At 45.4% G+C, this 25,801-nt stretch overlaps 1 protein-coding gene across 2 annotated transcripts; it reads right to left on the reverse strand.

Annotated features, from left to right (window-relative positions):
• Positions 1 to 3,767: 3,767 nt before the first annotated feature.
• Positions 3,768 to 22,955, reverse strand: h6pd (hexose-6-phosphate dehydrogenase (glucose 1-dehydrogenase)). 2 transcript variants are annotated; one of them, XM_036532331.1, is made up of 5 exons: positions 22,892 to 22,955; positions 13,113 to 13,778; positions 12,796 to 12,913; positions 8,645 to 8,914; positions 3,768 to 6,540 (listed from the first exon to the last, which is right to left on the reverse strand). In XM_036532331.1, the coding sequence occupies exons 2-5, from the start codon at positions 13,743 to 13,745 to the stop codon at positions 5,180 to 5,182; spliced, it is 2,382 nt and encodes a 793-aa protein (XP_036388224.1). In that variant the 5' UTR covers positions 13,746 to 13,778; positions 22,892 to 22,955; the 3' UTR covers positions 3,768 to 5,179. The 2 variants fall into 2 exon arrangements, with proteins under 2 accessions (XP_036388224.1, XP_036388223.1); XM_036532330.1 differs by having other exon boundaries at positions 13,113 to 13,849; positions 22,892 to 22,911.
• Between the last annotated feature and the right edge of the window lie 2,846 nt (positions 22,956 to 25,801).

Consider the following 25,801-nt stretch of genomic DNA (forward strand, 5'->3'; position numbering starts at 1 on the left):
TGTTACATCATCAAGTTGTGTGATGATGTCATAGTCTTGATTTTTCTAGACCACTGGATCCCCTCAACCTCTCGTGTGAATTAATGTTTAATTCGTTCTGAATCCGTAACGGTGCCATTCGGCGCAAGACAAGCGTCATCGCCAATGGCTTGGAGTGCTGCCTTCAGATGTGGGTAATGGTGTAAAACCACAGTAAACAAACCAGTCATTCCTGCTTGTGAAATTAATGAGGAGTCTTCAGATGTAGAATTCAAGTGTGACACTCTGAACAACATCCTACGATGAGATTTAGTGTCAAAGAGTTAGCGTCATTCAAAGGCAGACTGTTTTGTGAACAAGGTAGAAAGAGAAGCCTAGCTTTATTCCTGTAAGTGCAATGTAGGCCATAAAATGTACCCTTAAACACACAGATGCGACAGGAGGCAGAGCGACGCATAATGACTGCTCTGGTCCCTTGTGGGTGTGGTTTGCTGTGTCAGGTCAATAAAGTGTGAAGCCAAATCTGGCACCAGTGGAAAAGGGCGCGGCCACAAACACTTGATTGATTTAACCTTAAAGGGCTGGCTTCCATTTTTTTGGCTTGGCGACATAAAGGCATGAAAACAAAAAAGGATCCCGGCCAAAGGTGGGGAAGTTCAACGATTGTGAAAGACTCCATATATCAACGATTATGAGGGCTTCTGGTTTTTTTGTTTGCTCAATCATGTTGAGCATTTTTCAAAGATCAGAGTGGCCAAAACTCTGAAATAGGAACAAAACAACACAACGAAGATGATCGCATGGGTTGAAGGCTAAGTTTGTTTTTGAAACATAACATAAAGCAGAAGTCATGCAAATATACATACATTTGGTTTAATACATAGGCTGTACAACCAATAATAATATTATTAACATCCACAGAAGCTGCAACTGAATGAGGTCGACCATCAGGCTGCACCTCAAGTTCACTGTAAAAAGCCACCGTGTCACACTTTTCCTTGCATTTCTGCCTATGTCTCAGTGTCTGGGTGTCACCAAAGAGAGCACTTCCATTTTTATCTGAGAGGGTCCATCTCATTTCCGTTTTTTCTTTCCACACGACAAATGCAGTGTGCGGGAAATGGCCCCCAGTCTACCGTTCTAAGAAGTATCACTGAAGTGGTTGTCTCGAGCACTTCCTCATTCTTCCATGGAAAACCATAACTTCTGGTTTTCGGTTTCGTGCCTCAAACTCATGGCCAATGTGCATATACCTCTACACACCGCAGGATGTGGGAGGGGCTTGTCATGAGAGGTTAACCACAGGAACATGAGTAAAATGATGAGTGAGACACCAACTGGCTTGCTGGCCAAGTTGAAACTCTATTGTCTTTTCTTTTTTTTCCCAGTGAGGTGTGCTAGCATAATTTTTGATATCATTAACGATGCTACTTGTACTCATAAAATATGAGTTGGGCCATATGCAAAACAGGGCGGGCAGGAGATTACTACATGGAACGAAATTCTCATGTCAATGTGCGCGTTTCCATTTGTCATTGAACGACAATTGCACATCGACCCCTTGTGGAAAGTCGTCTATTTATACTCTTATTGTCAGCCAGGACCACATACTTTTCCTTTTCTCTTTTTCTGGAACAGTACATTTTGTAATTTTCCTGTGTGTATGATTAGAAATATTTCAAAAATAACCACATGCATGCAATAGATGAGTGTCAAAAGATGCCAAAGTCTAAACGCTAAATTCTCCAGTTGTCTAGCCATACACCTGCATGGTTATGTAAAAAAAAACTACTATACAATAGTTGTAATTGTAATTGTAATTGAATTGAATGTAAACTCAGTGACATCAAACTGTTTGAGCTTTGAAATAACTTATCACCCATTTGATGCTACACAGCATATCATATCATATCATGACACAAACAGCCTGATGGGATTGTTATGGGGGAACTACCAGACCTCCAAATCTTTGAAAATGCCAGAAGTGCGACACAGCTGATGGAGATTCCTTATCTCGGAAGTGGCAATATATGATTCAGCTGTTGGGCTGTGAGGTGCAGTTTTGCTCTCTGCATTCTTTGGTGCAGGGCTCATTCCACACAGTTTCGACGGAAACCCGCACATTGCTGCCTAGACTTGCTCCTGCATATAAATGAACCTGATGACCAGGAGCCGAGATGGCTATGACGGGAGCGTGGGTCTGCCGCACTTTGAAGCTCCTGCCGGCTGAGAAGGCTCAACACTAAGAGCACGAGTGCCCCACCCTCAACGCCCCTGCCAACACCCTACCCCCTGTGGGTTGTGGTTTGCCGGCTCACAGAGGTGGGCCGCTCGCGCGAAACCGCCAAGAGCGCCCGCCAATTGGGCAGGGCTTCGCTGGGATGACTATCCCCCATGCCAGTCATGCATCGCTGCCCCTGCCACCTCCTCACAGGGCCTGCGGGGGCAGCGAGGTTCCCCGGACCCGTCGTGACTCAGCGATGCGGCCTGGCACCTCGGCTTCCGGGCCTGTCTGGAGATGGCGGTGAGCTCACCCTCCTATCTGCGGGCTGCTTGCGCCACACCCTGACCCGGCGTTAACACTGCCCGCCTGCCCACTCACAAACAACCCAGCACTTTCTCTGCGCTTTTTTTTTTTTACCCTGCCTTCTGGAAAGTCCCGGTTCTCGAAGCATGACCAGGCAGCGGAGGGGGGGGCTAATATTCCAATCAAGCGAAAGCAGCGCAAACAACAGGCTTTTTTTCTGTTGGGCCTTTGTTGCACGGCGCAAATGTTTAACAGACTATTACGGCTATCTGGCGGAATGCAACGGCCATAAATATTCCCCAGCGTTCGGATCGGCTGCACCGCTTCACCTAGTTTAACTCGCCGACCGTCCTGGGAGAGGCGAGCACACAAAGGAACAGAACGCGAACACAATCAATGCAAAGTGAAAAAACATGTTCTTTAGACTTTGAACAAGAGAGCGTATGACTAATAGTGTTCTTTTGGCTGCGCAGGAACACGCACAAAAGGAAAACAATGCAATAATTTCAAAAACCCACTGTGCCCTGACAGGAACATAATCAAAGATTGCACCAGAGGGAAGCCAGCATTCACGCAGGATCCGTGTTTGGGTTGCACGCTTGTTTAGCCCTCATGCTCAATTTTTGATGCAAATGATAACGTGCTGGTCAGTATCCTCCGCCTCACCTTCCATTCATTATGTCTCATCGTTATATCTGTCGCCGGTCCCACAGAACCCACATCCTTTTATCACACCGAAATGCCCAGCTGTCTTACAGAGAGTGAACTCTGCCAAACATCTGTGCTTAAAAAGTCAATGCAATGATATGCAATAAATACAGCCAGGGCTCTAATTGCCAATTGTTCTGAGTTACATTACATTTGCCTAGCAGATGCTCCTATTGAGAGCGAATTGTATAGCTTACAATTTTCTACATGTTGTCCATTTAGACAGCTGGATGTTTGCTGAGGTGATCCAGGTTCAGTACCTTGCCCAAGGTAATATGTGACAAATGTTAGGCTCATACCTTCTCAGCCTCTGAAGCTTAGCCAGCTCGGGATGGCGAGAGATAAAATGAATCAGTAGATCAGTTTGAGCAGTATTTTTACACAGAATCATAATTCGCGTGGCTAGAAAACCCTTAAGATACATGTGAAGGTTTCACAAATTAAACAGTGTTTTTCTTTTTATTTCCAAAAAGCAACAACCAAATTCTTTATAAAATATGTATTTTTTTTCCAAAAAACAAGAACAAACTTGTTTATAAAATGTGTAGTTTATTGCAGGAAGTTAAAAATTTGTTATATGACAGCAAAAACCACGTACCTATCACAGAAGGCGGAGATAGGTTAGAATTCATTCGGCCCCCAATTTTACACAGCCATTTAATAATTTATTCGAGATAAGTGTTTCAACTGCAATCAAAAATAATGAGGAACCAATCTTACAAGAGTTTCAGCACGATCAAGCAATGACTCAGAATTTCAAAACAGTGCAATTAAATATAAATTATAAGGTGAAACTACAGAAAACCACAGCACAGCTCTCTCTTAAGCATGGCTTTTTAAAAAGATTTAATTGAAATTGAAACAATGCACCAGCTACAGAAAAGTGCGGGGGGTTGGGAGGGTGTTTTAAAATCAATGGGAAGCTGGTCAAAGCCGCCGGGCCGCAGTTCAGACAAACTGCGAGATCTCCGTTGCGCCCACGTTCTTTCTGTGGAAAAATGAGCGTTCCCCTGGTCTAGGAAGGCACTTGAGTTCAGAGACATAGCAAAGCTGAACTTTTCAGAAGAACCACACTCACCTCTTTAATGATAAATGCGGAAGGGGAAAAAAAAACATTATAGCATAGGCTGTTCCTTCAAACAAATGCAAACAACCGCACACAGAGAGCAAACGGGCCTGGGCGGACTCTGTGAACCTTGATTCACCCTGCCGACAGAGTCATAAAGGAAGCTCCTCTCTGATTCGACACCACAGTACTGTTCCTCGTCCCGAAGCCCAGGATCAGCTGCACTGTTAAAGGTAGACTTCTCAGTAGCAAAACAGTGCATCACAGCGATGTGCCTGCAAATCCTTCACACACACACACACACACACACACACACACACACACACAAAAAATCACATGAACACAATTCCTTTGGAATTCATCCCTGAAAGATCATCTGCCTCTAGCAGAGCTGGACCCTAATATTCTTTTTTTTAATTCATAAAGTCAAGATGGTGGCCATCACCAAGGCAGTGCTACTTTAAGGTTCAACACTGGTGTGCTATGACCCTGTCATGACTCCAGGGGAGTCAAACCCACACGCACACACACACAAACTCACACGCACGCACTCACACTCATGCACACACTTGAACCAACCATATAGAAATAGATTGATATTGTATGAACAGAACCGTTTTTAAAAATGATTTTAAAAAAGTCCATGATCAAAAGAACCCTGGACTGAAATACCATTTTTTACATTCAGAATTTTCCAAACACAATCAATGCAATCCATGCAAATCAAACTCAACAAAGGAAGCAATCAGAACATTTCAATGCCATTGCTAGAAAAAAAAGCAACCTTGCGCAGAATGTCTACCGTTGCCAAAGCGTGAAGTTTGGTCGGACCTCATTCCACTGAGGCGTTCACAGTGATGATGCACGCTGCAAACCGCAGCCTCGGCCCCACGGCCCCCTCACCCCAGGAGAGCCTCGTAGTCAATGTACCACACCAGCTTCCCCCCGTTGGGCTTGACACCGGTTATGGGCCACTTCTGCGGGTCGTCCTTGACCCGGCTGAGCTGGGTGATCAGCTCGTGCTTGCCCTTGCCCGTCACCAGCACGCCCACCTTTCGCGCACGGTTTATGGCGGCCAGCGTGAGGCTCATGCGCTGGTGTGGCTTGGCGGGGCTCTCCGTCAGCGCCACCAGCCGGTCGCCGTGCACCTCGGGCCGGGCGCCGGGGAAGAGCGAGGCGGTGTGCCCGTCGTAGCCCACGCCCAGCAGGACGAAGTGGAAGCTGGAGCCGTTGACTTGGCGGGCGATGTCGCGCTCGTAGGCCAGCGGGCCGCCGTCTTCCTCCACGCAGAGCCGCTGGTTCAGCTGCACGGGCATGGGGTGGGCGTTGAAGTAGGGCAGCCTCACGTGATGCAGCAGGTGGTCGTGGAGGGCGCGGAAGTTGGAGCCGGGCTCCGAGAGGGGCACACAGCGCTCGTCCACCATCCACACGTGCGTGTGGCGCCAGGGGAAGGCGTAGTGGTGCAGCGCCAGCCTGTGGAAGAGCGCTAGCGGGCTGGAGCCGCCCGACAGCGCCAGGTGGAAGCGGCCGCCCTCGCGCACCGCCTCCTCGGCAGCCTCCTGGAGGTCGGCGGCCAGCCGGTACACCAGCTCCTCCGCCCAGGCTGACACCATGTCCGCGCCGCGGAACTTGCCCTGCGTCACCTGGAAGCTGCCGGCGGACGCCGCCCCGCCGCTGCCCCCGGCGCCGTCCTGCGGGATCACCACCACGCCGCCGTCCCCGAGGAAGGCCACCTCGCGACCGTGCAGCTCCAGGTCGAGGAGGTTGCCGTTGGCGGCGCCGCCGGGGTACGGCCGGGGGAACTCGTGCGCCAAGGCGTACAGGAGCGGCGTCCAGAAGCTCCAGGAGGCCAGCAGCACCTCGGCGCTGACGAAGTTGTCCCTACGCCCGCGGAAGATTTGCGAGATGAGCAGGCCGTACGCCTCCTTCTGCTCCGCCGGCGTCTGGACGTGGTAGTCCGACAACGCCAGGCCGAACAGGCTGAGGTCCTTGCGCTCCTCCGGCTCCTTCCAGCCCTCCACCGTGGCCGGCTTAAACAGGTTCTTGCTGACCAGGACGGCCGGAAGGTGCAGGTCGCCGTGGCCGAAGTGGAAGATGATCTGCCGCGGCTTGCAGTGGACGCTGGACGGGTTCTGCACGCAGACCACCTCGTTCTTGAAGAGAACACGGGCGTAGCCGACCCGCTCGTCCAGCATCTTCCCTGAGATCAGGAAGATGGGGACGCCGTCAAACTGGGAGTTGTCGAGATGCACCACCACACCTTGAGGGACAGAAGCACAGTAAATCAGTTCGGTGGCGTTTGACAACTCAGCAAGTAGCTGCGCTGGCCTCCCGTACGCTCAGACCATGCACGCCAGCCCTTCCCTGTGCAATCTTAAACCCGGAGGTAGAAGAATGGCAAGACAGCCTGCTGATGACTACTACCAACATGCAATCAACGTTCATTATTCACACTAAGGCTGAGGAAAGGACGATCAGCTAACCCACAGAATGAAACGTTTCCTAAAAGCAAGCGCAAGAAGCCTAACTCTAAGCACCCTCGCTATGACTGCATGAGAAAGAAGAAGCCCAGGGCTAACCCTGTGGAGAACTGTAAGGCAGAGAATGTGGAGCACTTGTAAAGGCATCAGAGGGTCTGGATTTGCAGTTAAGCATCGCCTCCATGCTCAGAGGTGTTCTGGGGGGGGGGGGGGGGGGGGGCTTTGAAGAAAACGAAAGAAAAACAGCTTGAAGGGGAGGAGGACACAAGAGGGGAGAGGGGCCGTGTAGCAAGGGCTGGCTAATACTGAAAGTGTCCTTTGTTGGGAGTGAAACCAGACGGCAGACTTTTGTCTGGCCCTGGCGCGCACGTGAGACCACGGCAATCGCTGCAAATACACGAAAGGGCAGAACGTGTGACAAGTAACTGGATCGCCTCTGCCATCCGGTCCTCCCGAAACCCACCACCGGACACTCTGTTTCGTCCGGAGGTGCCTGTTGTTGTAACCCGCTGCCCACCTTAGTGCCAGCCCCGGTGCCAGCCCTGCCGGGGATACCACGGGCCGTTTGGCAGTGGTGCCGCTCCCAGCGAGGGCTGCGGCCGGTTGGCAGGGCCGGGGCACAGTGACTCATTCTGACCTGGACAATTTTCCACCCAACCGGCCAAAAACATCACAGCATCACGGCGCTAGTCACTCCTCTCTTGTTTTCTTTTCTTTTTAACGTGTAACAGAAAATATAACCGGGAAGGAAAAACTCGATCAACTAGGTTGTCTGCGATTTAAAATATGGAAGAAAATGGCTGTAAGTTGATGTTTTTTCCCCTCCTTTGAGGACTCACTCCTGGTAAGTGTGTTTGTATGTGTGGGGGGTGTGTGTGAGTGTGTATGTGCTTGGGTGGGGTGGGGGGTTTGTTGGCTGTCCACCTTGACAAAACACTGCAAAACAGTGAGTCACTCTGCTCGGCTTGACGCTTACCGAACGGTCTTTTAACGGTGGGCGAGAACTTTCCAAACTGACTGACGCGGGATGCTGGGATGGCTGCGGCACGAACAGCACCCTCTCACCACCGCGCTGCTCTCCCTGACCCCCCTACCCCGCCACCCCCCCGCCGGCCCCCGTTCATCAAGCGCGAAGGGAGGGGGGGTGCCTCTGATCGTAAATCTGCCGCTTCGGAAGGGGATCTTTCACTTGGGCTGTTCCCCGTTCCACACAGCCGGCAAACGGCTGGAAACAGAGACCGCAGGAGGGAGGGAAGGGTGCAGGCGGCCATGCTCTCTCCATGAAGGATGGCTTTAGTCACATCTAATTCAGTTTTATGGGGGGCACGCATTAATGGGGAGGGCAGGGCAAATCAAGCTCTGTCCTTCAGTGCCATGTCAAGCCAAGCCCCTGCTTTGGGTGCACCTCACCCCCAACTATTAATCATCGATTCAAATCACGGTAACTTGCAAATCCTGGACAGCGGCTGAGCAGCCAGGGATTTTTGGTGGTTTGATCAGATTGGTCAGCAGCATCCCATCCTGGATCCGGACTGAATATCACCCCCTTGAGATCGCCAAAGCGAGAACTACCTTCAAGCTGCACTGAAACCATTTCCCTTAAGGCAGATTTGAAACTAAGTGTAGTCCCACTGTATTGCTCATAAATGATTCTTTCATTCTGATTGAATTGTTTACCCAGGTCCTGCAAATCGATTCACAAATATGAATGAATCAGCTCTTCAGTCTCGCTGAAGCTTTGACCAATAATTGCAAATAATGATGTTCACTGGTGTGAAAAATGAACAAAAAGAGTGAATCATGGATTTTTTGGCTTGTGCGGACTTCAGTACGCTGTTAAATCAATCCACCGGACTGAGTATCACTTGGCGCGCTCTGACCTACCTGCAAAGGTGGGCGTGATGCTGACGTGCTCCTTGGTTTTGTTGAGCTCCTCCTGCACCTCTGCGTTATACGCCTGGTACTGCCCGACGACCGCGCTGCTCTTGACCAACTGCTGCAGGGCGCCGAACACCTCCAGCTTTTTACGCATGACATCCTGGCTGTTTCTCAGGTTGGCTGGTACCTCCATGGTCAGCAGGGTCATGACCTCGGTCAGGTGGTTCTGCAGGACGTCGCGGATGACCCCGTACTGGTCGTAAAACTGGATCCGGCCTAAAGCAGAGCGGGGACACATCAAACACTGCACGGCTTTCCTCCGGGTTGTAACCGCCTGCTGTGTGGGTGTGTGCTGGAGCTCTAACAGAGGGGTTTGTACACCGTATCAGCACCATCGGCAGTGATTTAGGATTCTCCCACGCAGAGGCAACACAAAGTGCTTATTAAAGGCAACAAGCTGTTCATCACCCCGTGCGCCCAGGTGCACACTGTTCTCCATCTGCTCACCAAGACAGACTGTCCTGCTGGGACATCAGTGTATCAGCGCTCACACTGAGGGCTAGAGAAATGCTCTACTGCCATCTAGTGGCTTGTTGTAGTACTTTCAGTCTGGCGCAAGGTCACTTCAGGCCACTTAGGGTCATAAATACAGATCTATCCGAGGGCTCTAGGCGCTGTTCACCCATACAGAATTTAGTCATGGCAGATCTATTTTGCCCTTTTGACCATGAACAGTGACAAAATCATTTCCCTGTCGCAGACATAATTTGTCATGGCTATTCCTACCAACACGGCCTCCTTTACCAATGTGGAATGCAGCGAAAATTACAACTTGAATAATGCATTCATCCATTTACATTCACTGATTTACAGAGGACACTGTTGCTGAGAGGGAAAATAACACCTTGTTTACTGACTTACTATGACATAGGAGAAATGCTATCATATTTTTAACATAGGATCCACAATATGGAAGAGTAACTGAGGCCCTAAAATATGAATATTTATGAACCCTAAAAGTCTAAAGATTGTTTATTTGAGATGAATAAAATAGCTGATCTGAGAACCATGGCAGTAGGATTGGCAGAACTTCCCTGACTCTGTCTCCCTGTGCAAAGACAACCCTGACTTTCTGCGTATGAAATGAAAGCCTATTTCCCACTGGCACTCGGAGCTTTTGTATCTGTGACAGTCGGGTTGCGAGTTAGAACTTGAGAAAGCCACCGATCCCTGAGATATGAGAGAGCACAGCGTACAGCTCCAGAGGAAAGGTATTCTTTCAAAATGGCTGCACCCCCACACCTGCAGTACAGTGGCAGCAGAGCCGTTTCCCAGCAGCCCATGCAGTGGCTGCATCAGAGAGGAAAGGAGCAGTGCAATTAAAGGCATCTGATTGGACTTTTTTTTTAATCACATAATTCAAATGCTGCACTCCTGCAGAGCCAGAGCATCCAAACCTGAAGTGAACAGTGACAGCAAGATTCAAAACATGTTCAAATTGCCTAACTCATTATAATTTAACTATTCACAATAATGTTGATTAGCATCAACGGCAGTTAAATGACAATACTACTACTTGTACTAGTAATAATAGTTTAGACGTTTCTGGAGCATCTTTACATACGACTACGTACATCATGAAACCTGCTGATATACTGCATTATTACAACATTCAATTAAGTACATTCTACTGTTAAAGTATCACTGTACCTCCTTAGAGTACATTTTATACTATATGCATCACAATGCATTATGTATGCATTAAACATGCAAGTATATTTATCATTCAACATTGTACTGCTCACATTAAATTAAAGCTTTGCGCTGCCTGGCAACTTATATTACTCACTCTGTTCTCTCACTCAGTATGCACAAAAGCCAGCAATTTGCGATTACCAAGGTCATCACAGTTTATTTGCTTGGGTCCTGTTTGTTCTCTTTTTTTTGCAGTTCATTCCAGGGGAACTTAATGGAGCTTTTCATTGACCACTCTAATTTACCTTAATAATTAATTCTGCGGCGGCTCGAAGGAGGAAGGTCGAGCGGGTCTGAAGGTAATTAGACTCATTTTACAGCGCTGGCGGTGCGTGCTGCCGCTGCATTAAATCGCTCTCCGCTCAGCTGTCTCCCCGCTGAAATTCTTATTTTCCAACGCAGCAACTGCAGAATTTGCTGAGGGGTGTGTTATCTTCCCCCGAGGCGCTGCGGAGAAAACTGCCGTGTGCCGGGAGTTTCTCTTTCAGGAGGGAAAAAAAAAAAAATGTGATGGATAACATCTGCCTCCCTTCAGACAATGCCGGGCGGACGGGCTGCTGGCGGGGAGCATGCGCGGCCGACGTCAGCCCAGCGACCCCGGGTGACTTTGTCGGAACGCCAGGTTGAGGGACCACAGAGGAGGGAGAGTGTTCGGCAGCGAGCGCAGTTTCAAGGTAAGACCGATAGGTGGACACTCACCATTATAAATGACAGACGGAAGGGTTGGCTGTGCTGAGAGAGCAGGACATTGGGGTCAGCTGGACTCCTTGCGGGCCTGCTAGTTTTACATCTTTTACTTTCCACAGATTGCGAGGGATACAAGTGAGCCCCAGCACTTTTATGTTGATAACATCCTGTCCTAACCTTTGGAAGTTGTGGTATAAATGTGTATCACAGATTTTAAAATTGCCTGGCGTTAAGAAATGACTTAAGGGAGTAAGGTCAGTGTTCACTTTCCGAGGTAGACTGTAAACCCACCTATTAGGAGCAACACCTTGGATGCTGAAAGTCTGACCTCTCTCCTTCCTCAGGCTGTGAGGAAAGCTTGTGGTAAAACTTGATAAGAATTAGAGGCAAAAGCCTGGTGTTTCTGTATAGGCATGGGCTGTAGAAAAAGACTGGTGGTCAAAACTTTGTGGAGACTGAATTTTTTTTGGTGGAACAAGCTTGGTGGCTGAAACTGGCGATAGCATACGTTTGTGCACCTTATCACAGCACGTACCGTGGCAATGTTTCTCACAATTATATTCCCAATACGGCGCGAACTTAGATATTCAGTATCTATATGAATACATGCTGAACCCTACTGAATGCAGTTTTTGTAGCTCGCTCTGGATAACGCCATATATAAATAGTCATTGGGATATTTGGTAAAAAAAAAAAAAGTTACACAAAGTGACTTAAACACAGTTTAATGTAAAAGTAAATGTAAATGTAAATGCATGAACAGGCCGCACATACGATCTGCATGCAGTGCAACTGCATTTAATTTCACTTCACCACTAATGGATTTACAGGCAATTAAAATGGCTGCAACTCAAAAATCAGAAATAGTTATCATACCAGCAATATGGGGTCTATAACAACATAGAAAGGCAGCAAGCTGCATCACAATGATTCGACATGTTCATGAAATTTTGACGGCTTAAAGAAAGCAACCATTACGTGATGCAGCTTTGAAAAAACACTGAAAAGAAATGCGAGAAAAAAGCCCAAGAATGGATGAGGAGCTGACTGCATGTATGGCATAGACAGAAGTGAATCACACGACAAGTAGCCGGACCCTGATTGGATGTTGTGTGAAATCAGGTGAATGGAACAGGACTGATGCACTCTGCATGACGACTTGCACAAGGGTTGCAGACAGACTGCACTGGTGAAGTGTGTACTATTTGGTTTGGTTGCAAGTGATACAAACTGCATTCAAGGGCTTCTTGCAGTTATAAGCCATCCAGTAGTGTGGGATAGCAGTAGGGAGCAGGGCTTGTCACTAAAAGATTGCTGGAGTGATTCCCAGGTGGGCCACTGTTGTTGCACCGCTACAAGGTGATTAACCTGAAGAGCCTTTGCAGTACCGGCAGTAATAGCGCTGGCAGTATACATGGATAACATGTAAAAATCGTAAGCTATGCAACTGTGTAATTTGCTCTGGAATAAGAGTGTCTGCTGAGCCAATATAATGTAATGTAATCCAGGGGAAAGACACAGCGTCCATAATGATTTACAGTCCATAATACCACTTCATTCCAGCCTCTACTGCTCTGCAGAGTTCTCTCACTCTAAGCTTCCTGATTTAACTGGGGCTGAACCGAGGTTCCATCTTGCTCTTTCGGTTCGGGTGCACTCGTGTGTGTGTGTGTGTCTGCAGACCATGAGAAAGAAGCGACCGCAGCACTCATTACCTTTGGCATCCAGGGTTTCCTTCAGTACGATCTCTATTCTCTCGATGTGGTGTTTGTTCCAGATGGGCTCCAGGGACATCCTGTTCTCCTTCCGGAACGGCAAGATCTGGGAGACCACCTTTTACACAGAGGAGCAAACAAAAACACACGAACAAGCACAGCTCAGTATTGTGTACAAAGGCATTCGGCCTGCTGAAAATGGCCTGCTGTATTACACTGATGGCAGATTGCCCTGGCCCGGACTTTACGCAGAGGGAGGCTTGGTCTTGTCTGAGAGCTCACAGCCAAGGTTCACAGATAGAACACCACAGCCTCACCTGTTTCCCCAGGTAGTGGTCGATCCTGTACATCTCCTCCTCCTTCAGGGACTTCTCCAGCTGGGCGGAGAGGACCTGGGCGCTGCCGAGGTCGTGCCCGAATGGCTTCTCCAGCACCACCCTCAGCCACGCCCCACTGGGGGGCCGGCAGCTGCCGTTGATGTTCTCAGCGACGCCGGCGTAGGCGAAGGCAGGCACGGACAGGTAGAAGAGCCGGCCGGCCTCGGTCAGGCCCTCCTGCTGCACCGCCTTGGCTACCTCTGCCGAGAGCGACGCGTAGTCTTCCGCCGTCTTCAGCCTCCTATACTGCGCCAGCTTCAGGAACTGGTCCCTCAGCAGGGCGCACCTCTCTGGGGTGAGGCCCGGCGGGCACGCCAAGCCCTTCAGGATCTCAAACAGCACCGGCGTTCCATTGTCGGTCTCGGACAGCGCCCCGCCATAGAAAGAGAAGCTGTGTCCACCACCGACCTGGTCCGCGTAGAGCTGGAAGAAGCCCTGCCAGAGGTATTTCCTGGCCAGGTCGCCCGTGGCGCCCACCACCACCACCGTCACATGGCCCTTGGCTTCGCCGCCCTGCCCCTCCTTTGCCCACGCTCCGCCCAGGAGCGCCAGGGCACACACAATGTTCCACATCGTCCTTCCACGGCCGACCCCTCAGCTACCTTCCTGCAGAGGAAGCAGCAAGCGGCTTTAGTGGGTTTCTCTGTGCAGACACTATCTGCCCTTAGTGACTGATCCTGGAACAGAATCAAAAGTGCTGTTCTGAATGACTAGGGACAGGGAGCAGGGGTGGAAAATCTGATCTCAGGTTGTTGTAGAGGGCAGAAAGTAAATGGAGCCTGTTTTCTCGGTTCCAGATTTTAATAAGTGCAGCATCTCATTCAAGCTGCTTTTACTTGAAAGCATTTTCTTTGCTTCAGACAAAACCCTGATTGAGATTTGCAATCAATGCATTCTCCCATCCAAAGGATATAAATCATACAGTGAAATAAGCCTATTAAGGCAGTACTGCATGCGGGGGAAGCACACAATAATGAATAAAGGACAGAACAGTGACAGGAAGTACAGCAAGCAGAGAGGCTCACAAAGCACAGTGAATAAAGGCTCTCTGGCAACTGCCACCTTTTTCACCCTCTTGTCTACAAAGAAAAAGACTTTTTCTTTGTTAACTTCAACTGTCTAAATAATTTATGGCCTCCAACCTCATGCACACACAGGAAAAATACCTAGCATGCAGAAAAAAAATTCACAGAAAGGTAGCTGGCTACCTACATGTATGATATTCACTTTGTTTAAACAACAGGGACACAAGGAGACCTGACCTAGCTACCCTTGGTTTTGCTATCTCTGACAAGAGCGAAGCCAATTTGCTCATGGAATCCCAGGGACACAGCTGGTTTTGAACACAGGCTGTAGGGCTCAGCCTGCACTCGAGGCAAAGGCCATGATGACTGAGCCACTTGGGACCCCTTACCTGCGATGCTTTAGAGCGAAACTGGACAAGCCACAGTCCACTCACTTCAACATCACCTTTGGGTTTTTACAGGAGTCTACTGTATATTTCATCTGAGCCTGTGTGAGAAAATCACCCCAATTTCAGTCAGGTCAGACTTCATTTCACTCAAAGTGAATGTGCCAAAGAAGCCATAATGAATTCCAGGAGAAGCTGCAGACAGCTGTAATTGCCTCCAACAACTTCAAATGCAACAAACATCCACAGGAAAACCTGAGGGAAATGCTCAATGGAGAAGTGTAGTCAAAAATGAAAATATTTTTCTGATGCATTTCAGGTAATTTCATGAAGGCTTATGTAACCATGTCCTTCATCCCCTGTCCTTCATGTACAGAGCCCAATCTCGCTGCTTTAGTCAATGACACAAGCCATCTTTCCAAACCAGTCAGCGCATTTCATAAGAATGAATGGATAAATACTGTAAAAAATCCTGTCTAAAAAGCTGCTTCTGCTATAGATAGCTCTCGGACTACTTAAACACATCAAGACATCAAGCAGAAAAGCTTGTCATATACTGTATGTATATGTAGTTTGTGTGAGATGACCATGTCACTAATGGGATATGAAGAGCAAAGTAATGTAACTAGAGCAGCCTTTAGAGTTGGAGAGAAATGAGTGAGGCTGACTCTGTGTGCTATAGTCACAAAGGAACCTGGCGTGCCTGCATCCTGGTCTATGGTAATGTCACAAGCAACCAGTCAAAACTGTACAAAAATCCCTTAACTGCTGTACAACAACACTACAAAATTCAGCTGATCACAGCTTTGGAATGCATCAATTTTCAAGAACGCTGAAATTTCAGAGGCCAATTACTCAAAAAGAATAAGAACATATGAGGGCTAAAAATTCCATTTAGGTACACCTGATGCAACAGGACAAATCAGTTGGTGTGAAAATGCACATATGAATATTGCTTAAGTCTAATGGGACATGTGAAATATGTGTATATACTTGGACAATCACTACAGGTTGGCAGATATAAACTACTAAAACAAGATGTGAAGCTTCTGTATCTCCGTGTGGCGGCCTTGGCCGATTCACCACCTATAAAAGCAGTGGAAGGAGCCATTTACAAAAAATACATACAGTTTCCAAATCGAAAACTCCAATGCATTTCAGGAACCTGCATCCTGACAGCATCTTACACACAATGACCAACCGTCATAAGCAGCCACACACCTGTATTTACACAAGGCTAATTTAACAGGTTTGGTTTATTAACCAATGGCTGGCTTCTTTCATGCAAATGTTCTTCAAACACAGCCATGACTGTTACAGAGTATGAACCGAAGTTTATGGATTTGGTTTGCTATGGCTAGTTTCTGTTCATGGAAACTGAGGATTCTCCAGATTACACACTTAAGCATTCGTTCATTCATTCAATTCACAGATACTGTACGACTTAACGACAAAATGCACGCTGCTAATTTTCCCAAATATTTGAACTCGCATTCCAAGTTAAGGCTTATCCTTCACACTTAGGTTTGGAAGAAATTCATAAGCTGCAACAAATTGAAGGCATTTTCAAGAAAATTGTCGCTTTTGTGGTAGGTTTGTCTCACTGAATGGATGTATCATTGGATGTATCATTTTCATGCCGAGTCAAATTTGTAACAGAGTCAAAACATATTATTTCGGTGAGCCTTAAACACCACCTCAGTGCTGTGGAAGGGCCAGTGCTTCTGATTCAGCGAATGCCTTGAGTGACACGTGTGTTAGCCTCCCTGGTCAAGAGTGCCATTCTAACGGCCACCAAAAGTCTCAATAAAGCCACCCGACTCCATGTTGTAATGATATCTAATGCGCTGCGTCCGCTTTGCATGTCCGTGCGCCGACTGCGCTGAGCTGCGGAGACGTACATCTTTCTCTGAGGCACAATAAACTTGAAGCTGGCCTATAGAGAGCCACCGTGAGGATGAATGGGCGAATCGAGCATCAGAGGGGGGGGGGGGCAGCCTGAGCTGCTGAACAAGCAGCCTTTTAAAACCCTGATGGTTAAAGAGGATGGCCACCTGGGGTTTTGTTTGATGAACAAGAACATTCAAAAGAGCCAAGTATTTACTGAACCGAAAGTTCTCTCATTCAGAGAGTCTAAAAAAAAAACGAGAGAGAAAATGAGATGTAGTCATTCAGCTCTCTGCCCTAGAAGGTGCACTATGTCTGCTGGACTCCACAATCATACATTAAATTACCTACACAGCTATTGTGACCAAGTTACTTTGTTTAGTAACATTTTTTTCTTAATAAAGTGTCTACACGTTGGTGCAGCAGCTTGCTGATGATTATGAGGGTAACAACAGGAGTATTATGTAATTATAATGAATTATATAAATGTAACTATCTTCATTTGTAACTGAACGCTGAGTTTTGAGTTATGTATTCTGTTGAAATGATCAGTTGCTTCAGAAAAGCTGCCCTCAGCACCAACTTATTTTTCTACCCTGTAATTTTAGAAAAGGTTGAGTTCCAACTGGAATGGGGAAAAAATGAATTAGCATACTGATGTGAAAAGAAGTACTGTCTTTGGGTTCATTTTGTAAACACACAGGATTCAGAGAAGATATATATATCAAATCAAAAACATCCAAACAAACAAAGAAGCAACATTTGGTATAATTTCAGTTCATGAGAGTAAAATGCACCATTTTCCAGAATCAACTGTCTGCTCGAGGTTGAGGCTTTTGAAATTACATACAACAGATACAGAAGTAAGATCTGGGGACAGCAGTTTGTGTGCAACTTCATTATACACTGCTTTCAACCAAAATGAATTTAATAAATAGTTAACCAAGTAAACTAAGTAAACTAAGTAACTGAAGTGAATTCTCAATTCATAGTATCTGCTTTATTAAGTATTAGAAAAAAGCATTTTTTTAATATTACTTACTACATACTATAACTCCTACCCATTTTGGTAGTGTAAATGTGAGCATCAACACTAAGGTAAGGGGTACGCCTAACCGACAGCGGGCATTTGACACAAGACTCTAGCTGTTGTGGTGCAGAAAACTGGTGAGCAATGAGGACTGTCCTGGCCAATCAGGAGCCAGCTCTACTTTTAACATTTAAGATGAGTCAAATTCACAAGACATTGGGTGAGCCCCACCAGCGCAAGCATTTTTAGAAGATAGCATAAAACAAGATGACAGTGGTAACTCAGTGCTCCTCACTGGCTCAGTCAATTAAGTTGATTCACCTAGCAGGTGGGGTGTGCTCCCCTGTGGTGCACTGTGGGACTTGTAGTTTGCGAAAATTACCATTGGCTGCTTATGAGTGTACCTGTGGATCGCATTTGTGGCGTTTTACAGAGGCTAGTTTGATGAGGTATAATTGTTTAATCCAAAAAAGGTGATGGTACTTCAGCCTTCCACTTCAGATAAGGTAAAAATGTGCAAGATGTGGCTTCAAGGGAATCAGACCTGCATGCTCAAACAAGTTTTTTGCAACCTATCATTGGAGGAAAGAAGTTAGGATGTATTGTAATCTCTTTAGATACCTGCTGGGAAAATAAAAACAGGAACACATGCATCCCAGCTCCTGACAGTGAGGTAGCGCTGGGGGGGTCAGTGCATGAGTGCACCTGGGTGCTTTTTTGTTAACTTTTTAGTTGAACTATTTCATTAAAAATGGACACAAACAATAAAGAGAGATCAACACAATCAAACACAAATGTACTCCCCCCTCTTAAAATAAATGAGGTCATGATCTCTGTGTCTTGATGTTAGTCAGTTGGTGCTAGCTATCTACCTTCATGTTTGAGATTTTTATGTCCATCTTTATAGCAATATCAATAGTTTTCAACAACCTCGCCCACGTTTCCTATGACTCCAGTAAACATTCATTCCAACAATAATATTAAATACCTTTTCCAAAAAAAAAAAAAAAAAACCAACACCTTTTGCATCACAGAGCTATGTAGATGCTGAAATAAAAGCATACAACTTAATCATGACTGCAAACAAATGAAGTCAGAGCCAAATACCGAAGTCCTTTATGTCACCGGTACATTTACTGGATTGACAAAGCTGAAGCCCATCAGTGTGATAAGTCTTCCATAGTTTTCCTATGAAAACACTGACCCACTTAGTGCTACTTAAGTTATAATGCACGAACAAAAGGTTCATTTGTTTACCAGAGAGTAGCTAGTTATACCAAAGGCAGTATTGTAGAAAGATTTGCATTTCATAATGGGCCTTGATCTGACCCAGTTCTGACTTGCAGCCCTCAGTACCCCAATAAATTTGTTTAGATAAAGATGCACGTTTATAAGACTGAATAAAGAACTTAAAAAAGGAAACTACTGATTCTGTAAAATACACAGTTGTCTTTATTTAGGCCAACCATCCACTTCCTGCTGACCTCACCAGATTGTTTATCTCTGCCTGACAATCAATAAACTGTAAATACTGTTTTAACTAAATGTAAAACCTGTTTTAAAAACCATTTACACAATATTAATTTACTTCACACTTAATTAATTAACTTAACATTAAAATATAATACAGCACTATATATTCTGTGTTTGGAAGAGAGCTCACAGTAGTCCTTACTTCACTGCACAACACACTGTGCCACTTATATTCACATCTGGTTTTAGTTGCTCGGAACTGTATGACTGTTTGTGGTAAAAAACCAGATTTCCTTGGGGACTAAAAATGATCATTTAGCTTATCATTCAAAATCCTATCGCTCTCCATAGGATTTCCTTTCATTTTTTCCCCACACCTGAAATAAAAACCTAAGAACTTGAACTTTTATGAAACCAGACTCCAGCTCTGCATTTGCACCTGAGGAACTTCCACACCAGCCTTTTCGAAAATGTCACTTTAGCTGGAAGTCGTTATTTTTCAGGCATTTAAACTTTCAGGTATTTAAACTTCTTGCCATCTTGAAGCCAGACATTGCTTCCCACTGGCATGTTAATGTAGTCAATTTTGTGTCTTCCCAGCCTGCTTCAGACAGCACCACAAAGACACACCAGCAAACAAAGTCCTCCAAACATTAACCTCCTTTAGGGGTTGGGACATTGTGGTAACGTGAACGCCACCCTCTGTACTTCAACAACGCAGACTCTAGAGTGGAAACACCCTGAGGTTTCTTTATTGGGTGAAGAAACAGACTATGTGCTGTCGTATGCAGAGAGGAATTCCTTCGATTCTTTAGAAAAACTTAGCTGACTTTACCAGTACTTCAAGCACGGTGTGATGCCAGACTATGTTTCATGCTGCAGGAATGCACGTGGAGGGATAGAGCAGCTGTCGGACTGTCCCTGGGTCTTCTGTGAGGCCATAATGTAATCAGACTATTGTACTGAGGCAAACAAGTGCTGCAGAACATAACCAATCCGCATCCTTCAAAATGTAGGTTTCTGAGCCTGCTGGGAGTTTTTTTGGCACTAATTTCTTGCCAGGATGGGAGAGTTTAACGGGAATACACAACTGGATGTGACTTACTTTACAGCCAACCCTGTAAGAGTCAACTCTTGTGGGAGTGGTTGAACTCCTTCAGCAGTGCTGTCTACCAGTTCACAGCTGTTTCGGAATCTGTTACATAACCACTGTCTAAACAGCCAAACGATCTGCCCAGCAACTGAACACACAGCTATATGCAGTAGTGTGCAGAAGGAGGTGCTCAGTGACTGAGCATTGGGAAGTGAACTTTTGCAGCAACCAACCACTTTCACCAGACATACATACATCTCTAAACACACGTGCACAATGTAAACTTTTACAGTTTTAAGCCTGTTGTGAATATGAAATCATATCAAAAAACTAACACCACTAGATTCACCCCCTCATCCACTTCTGGGAAATGATTCAGATAGAAGCCAGAGACAGCCCTGAAAAACAAGGAGAAGAACTACACTATCAGAACAAATTCTTTCCTTGATTTGCTTGGATTTGTTTCAGCCAAACCAAATTCTCCAAAATGATGTGAAGTACATGCCAGTGTTTATCTAAGATCTCTCTATAATGTCTCCAAATTTCATGCCAGTTTGTTCACTTTATTTAATTAAAGTAGCTGTTACACAGTTTATTGCAATACACAGGCAACATACACTCATATAGGAATACTTGGACAAAACAAAGCCACAGCAGCCTTCAAAATGACTTTAAAACAGTGAGGTTATCACGTTAACTACTAACGGTGGAGTGTCTGAAAGTTTACCAAGAGTAAATAATTTGATCCTGCATTGTGAAAAACAAACTGTTTTTTCAACAAAGAAGAAATAAATTAGTATAGTATCTGACTGAACGTAAGGCCTAATCTGACAATAATGACGGAGACAAGTTGCGGGAAATAAAATGGGGTTAAGTTGATCATTAACAATGACAAATATTTACACAAGGATGATACACCAAATTCCGGTAACATCTGCTGAAAAGCACTCTTAAAACAAACATTTCTCAAGGGGCAAATATTACAGGGCCAATTGTGCCTCTGCACCGTGGTCCACAAAGCCAACAACAAAAATCTATGACTGAACTGGAATCAAAGTATTTCAGGTCATGACTCCATAGATCCGACTCAGTCAGTCCAGCTCATAAGTACCTATTAGTGCACACTCTGATGCCTTGGCATAAGAAGACTGATGTTGTAAAAGGATGTATATTATTAAGAACACTAAGATATCTATAATTTTATAATAGAGCCATATGGAAGCCATTGGCTTGGGGTGTTCAGCCTCCATGGGGTTCATTTTGACTGCTGACCTGCTGACTTTAAAATTAAATTCAAGCTCCAAAATGAAATTTAAAAGTTTGTGTCGAACAACATTTTTGCCCACAAGTAAAACTTCTCATCCTCAAATCTTTTTTATTAATCTTTAAGACCAGGAAGACATTGACAGTATACTATGAGAAAAGAATTACAGGGAGAGGCAGGAAACTGTCAAGTTGTCAGCCATGAAACTGGTTTCAGTCTTGAATGGGTTTCATCTGTGTGTCAGTCCAGATGCTGGATAAACTCCAAGGGACAGGACACTGAATTGATTGTCAAAAGCACGATTTTCTCGATATGAAGAAATCTCACTGCATAAACTGCATGGTACAACTGAATGTGGCTAATGCATTTCAAGCTGGTTTAAGTTTCAGTGTGGTTTAACTGCACCCAGGATAGCTATAGAGACAGTGTGTTAGCTAACGGGCCACACACAGCCTGGTACATTGTTGTTTGCATAAAATATGAGCATCAACACTACTGGTTTGATAATGCCTTGTTTTTGCAGACTGCCTCCTAGGTATGTCTTTGTAATATTTATTGCATGAACACACCCTGAGACGTGTAAATTGGAAAATACTGATGCTAAAGAAGTGTGAACACTTCTTCTTTGCTTAGGAATATTGATAGGTGCTTCGCCAACCAGTGAGAATCAAACTACAACTAGTTTTAACTACTAGTCAAACTAACACCAGTATGTCCACTATTTTATATTAGCAATTATATATCAATGTTCTGCATGCAATGTTTTACAAACCTGAATAGGAAAAATACATTTTAAAAATGAAAATAATTTTTAAATAGTTAAATCAATATTTAGGCCTTCAAAAGGAAACACTATGCAGTTTTTATCAACACATCATAGCATCGTTCATAAGAGTATGACATAATCAATGCACTACAGAAAATCTAGTCAGAGACCACACTACTGTAGCTGAGACGCTGAGACACCAAAATTAAGTTTGTATTAAAGAGAAGTAACTAAAGGCCGTTTGATGGGTGCGCGCTGCTTTCTATCTGTATCTCTGAAAGTACAGAAATTACAGCTGTAGCGACTGTACAGATAGCAGCAGCATGTGCGCGATTTGTTACGACTTGTCACTACAACTGTCTCAGATCATTGGCCAGCAATAACTGAACACGCGTGCCAGGGGGCCTTAACTGAAGGCTATATTGACCACAAAGCATAAGAAATCCGACGGCTTTACGATTCAAAATGTTACAAGTTTCGATACATGTCCATTGCTCCTTACAGGCACATGTCTTTTGAAAAAAAAAATACGAAGCAAGCATCACTTTAGCTGCTAGCTAGCTGATGTTCTGGACCAACATGACAACCGAATGCCTGAACAGAGAGCCCACCTGTCAGCGAAGTAACATTATCGCCAGCCAGCAATTTTCACAATGAATTGCCAACACGATATCAACGAAGTGTTCCTGAGGACTGTTGTAAACGCATGACTGAAAAGTAATTTTCAACGTTGTCCTACTGTGAATTAAAAAAAAATAGTAGTCGATCAAAGTGACCGCGACATACAACTCTTACCTGCTCGAAGCGCAACGTTGTTCAAAGTGACATGCATCGTTGTGAGCTGGAGATATTGGCTTCCTAGTACGTGGTCACATGATGAGGATATCCGGACTAAATCTTGAGGTTGATATACTTACTATTCCAAATCGATTAAAACGTTTTCAGCTGCTCGCATCAGACCATCCAAAACAATTATGCGGTTTTGTGTATTTTTGTACCAAGTCTAACGAGATTATCAGACACACAGACGCGTGCTGTTTGGGTTCAAAATGTGGGAAAACAAAACAAGTGCGGGCGTCGACTGGACACAGCAAAATATACGCGTTCACTACCTGGCCTAATGTATCGCTTCAAAGCGCCACAAAGAGGGGGGTCTCACATAGCGCGGATTCCTGACCAATCGAGCTCCCTTCGCTCACGTTCATTCATGTCATTGAAACCGTTTTGACTTCGGTTTTTTTTTTTTTAAATGAAGAACTGTAAATAGTTTAAGCACAAAAAAGGCCAATTAAATCACCTATTTCACATGAGGCGTGGATAGCAGAAATATTAGGCTGGATGGAATTCACAAATATTGTTTTAGTAAAAATGTTAAGAGACCGCAGGTTGTCATATATGTTTTCCCATGGCCAATTAACCACACTGAGTGGGTCTCTGGTTTTGCTGAGTGAGAAAACTGAATGAGAAACTGTTGTCTTACAGTGTCAGGCCAGTATGTCTGCATAATGGTAGTGGAGTTGGCAGGTTCTGGTGCTCAGTTACGGCCCATGAAACATATAGACAGTTGGAACTTGAAGCTTTTCAGCCAGCACTGGTTCACCCACTCCCTTCTCTGCTGAGACAGATGTGTGCTTGTCCTAAACCACATGTCCACAAGAAGGGCCCAGTGCCAGCTTCAGTGTAAAGCCTGTTAAGGTGCATTCAGACAGCATGGTCCCACTCTCATTATTCTCAATGAGTGATTGATGGCTGCCCTGTGTTTTAGAGAAGTGGCCATCCACTCTCAGGAGCGCAGAGGGTTTTTTTTTCCTCCACTGACCTAGTTCAGCACATTTTCACTTTTTCAGCTGGATGACCAATCAGATATGTGGGGAGTTCCCATTTCAGAAACAAAATGGCGTCTGTAGAACAACCCGTGATTACTGTGTTTGTGTACCCAGATTACTTTGACACAGACTGTAAAATGCAGAGAGAAAGGTAAGCATTTGTTTGGAATGTGCGCATCCATGTTGGTCTGACCAGTTATTTTAGTTGGCTAAATTATGTATTATTCAAGCAGCAAGTCAGTAAGACTACAGGCTGAAAGCACATCGGTAGCACTTTCATTTGTACTGTAAGTTACTTCCAAGTTTCATTTTTATACCAGAGGCAAGGGCTAGCTTGCAACGAATTTTTTTTAAAAATGATTACTCCTGCAGCAGTGATGAACGAAATTGTTGTCCTAGTAAGCTTGCAACCTTGGTTTTGCACACAACATAAAGTTAGATAAACCTACATGGGTGGCTATTGAGTTTGATTGCTGAGCTAGCCAGCTAAATGAACCACCACACAATGCCTGACAATTACCTGCAGTCCTCCTTCACTGAGTCTGCCAGGTAACTCCAGGTAACAGACACTAAAAACCAGTCCAGCTGCAGGTGGAGGGAATCGCGGCCAGAAGTTAAACATGACATGTGAAGGCACCTTTACTTGGACATTTAGGTGCTGTTGGACCGGTTGCTATGGGAGCTCTGTTCCAGGCATTGCCATTTGTTTCAGGAAGCATGCAGGCTGTTCCAGTGCCTATAGAGTCAGGCTACTGAGAGCATGCAGCTGTTACTTTGCATTGAGTTATTCAGCAGAGGAGCTTGCACCGTGCACTTAGCAATGTAGATGAACAGTACTACAGGCAAGTAGGTGGGTGTGAAGTTTGATGATAGCCTGCAAGTAAGTGGGATCCATCCTCTTTCCTACCTGGTAGACCAGCAGGAGAGTTCAGAATCTAATGTGAGCCATTCATGGTAGCATTTTGAGGAAGATAAGCAGCAGTGAGACATGTGTATATAGCAGATTCTGGCTGCAACGTTCTGGATATGCATAGAGGAACACTGTGGTACACAGGTGGAAGCCAGCAAAAAGAGAGCTATGGTGGTCTGGACAGAGGAACACAAGGATCCTGAACTAGGAGCTTGGGCTGAGCAGGAGGTGAAAAACAAGCCGGTTCTACGATGCTGCTGAGCCGCTGCTCCCCTGCAGCTGAGACACATTAGAGCCTTTCCAAGCCCCATGCAGATAGCTCCGTTCCGCAAAGCGATGGAGGTCTCAGGAGAAAGATGAGGGGTCCCCGCGTCCGGCCCTGTCTCTGCGGCACTCCTCTTCATCCGAGAGGTGCAGGAGGTGGCTCATGACTCAGCTATTGCCTCCAGGCTGGCTAAGGTCCCAGAGCCGTTTCCAGGCCAGCATCATTAATTCATTGCGAATCATCTCAGCCATTGAGTATCTTGAAAACGGATAGATAACTGTGCAGATAGCCTGTCACCTGGCTAGCCTGGGATTGATGGTAATCCTGGAGCAGGGTAACACCATTTTTGACACTACTGATGATCAATACGGCTTTTCTCTATGCAATGATATAAAGATGACAGTATATGCATTTTTAAATATTAGTAAGAAAAATGTATCCAGACTATATGTTTTTGTTATGTATAAGTTTTTGTTTCTATTCAATCAGGGGTGTTAATAAATATTGTGTTTGTGTGTGTGCGTGCACACGTGTGTGTATTTCCTAGAAACACATCAAATGCTTCAGTGAGGAATTTGAAATAAACAGTAAAATTGTTGTGGTGATAGTTGTTTTCTTAGTGATCACCATCACCTTTTGTTTATGTGGCCACTTCCTTTAACAGAAACAGGAAATGCACTATTGCACAGGATCATGTATTGTAT

Source organism: Megalops cyprinoides, chromosome 6, assembly GCF_013368585.1.
Source record: "Megalops cyprinoides isolate fMegCyp1 chromosome 6, fMegCyp1.pri, whole genome shotgun sequence".
Lineage (NCBI taxonomy): Eukaryota > Metazoa > Chordata > Actinopteri > Elopiformes > Megalopidae > Megalops > Megalops cyprinoides.

Bases quoted from the DNA above. Each gene is read 5' to 3' on its own strand.
- h6pd (XM_036532331.1), bottom strand. From the start codon at position 13,745: ATGTGGAACATTGTGTGTGCCCTGGCGCTCCTGGGCGGAGCGTGGGCA. The intron at 12,914-13,112 runs GTGAGGCTGTGG...TCTGTGTAAAAG, and splicing joins ACCACTACCTGGGGAAACAG to GTGGTCTCCCAGATCTTGCC. The intron at 6,541-8,644 runs GTAGGTCAGAGC...CTGTCCCTCAAG, and splicing joins CATCACGCCCACCTTTGCAG to GTGTGGTGGTGCATCTCGAC.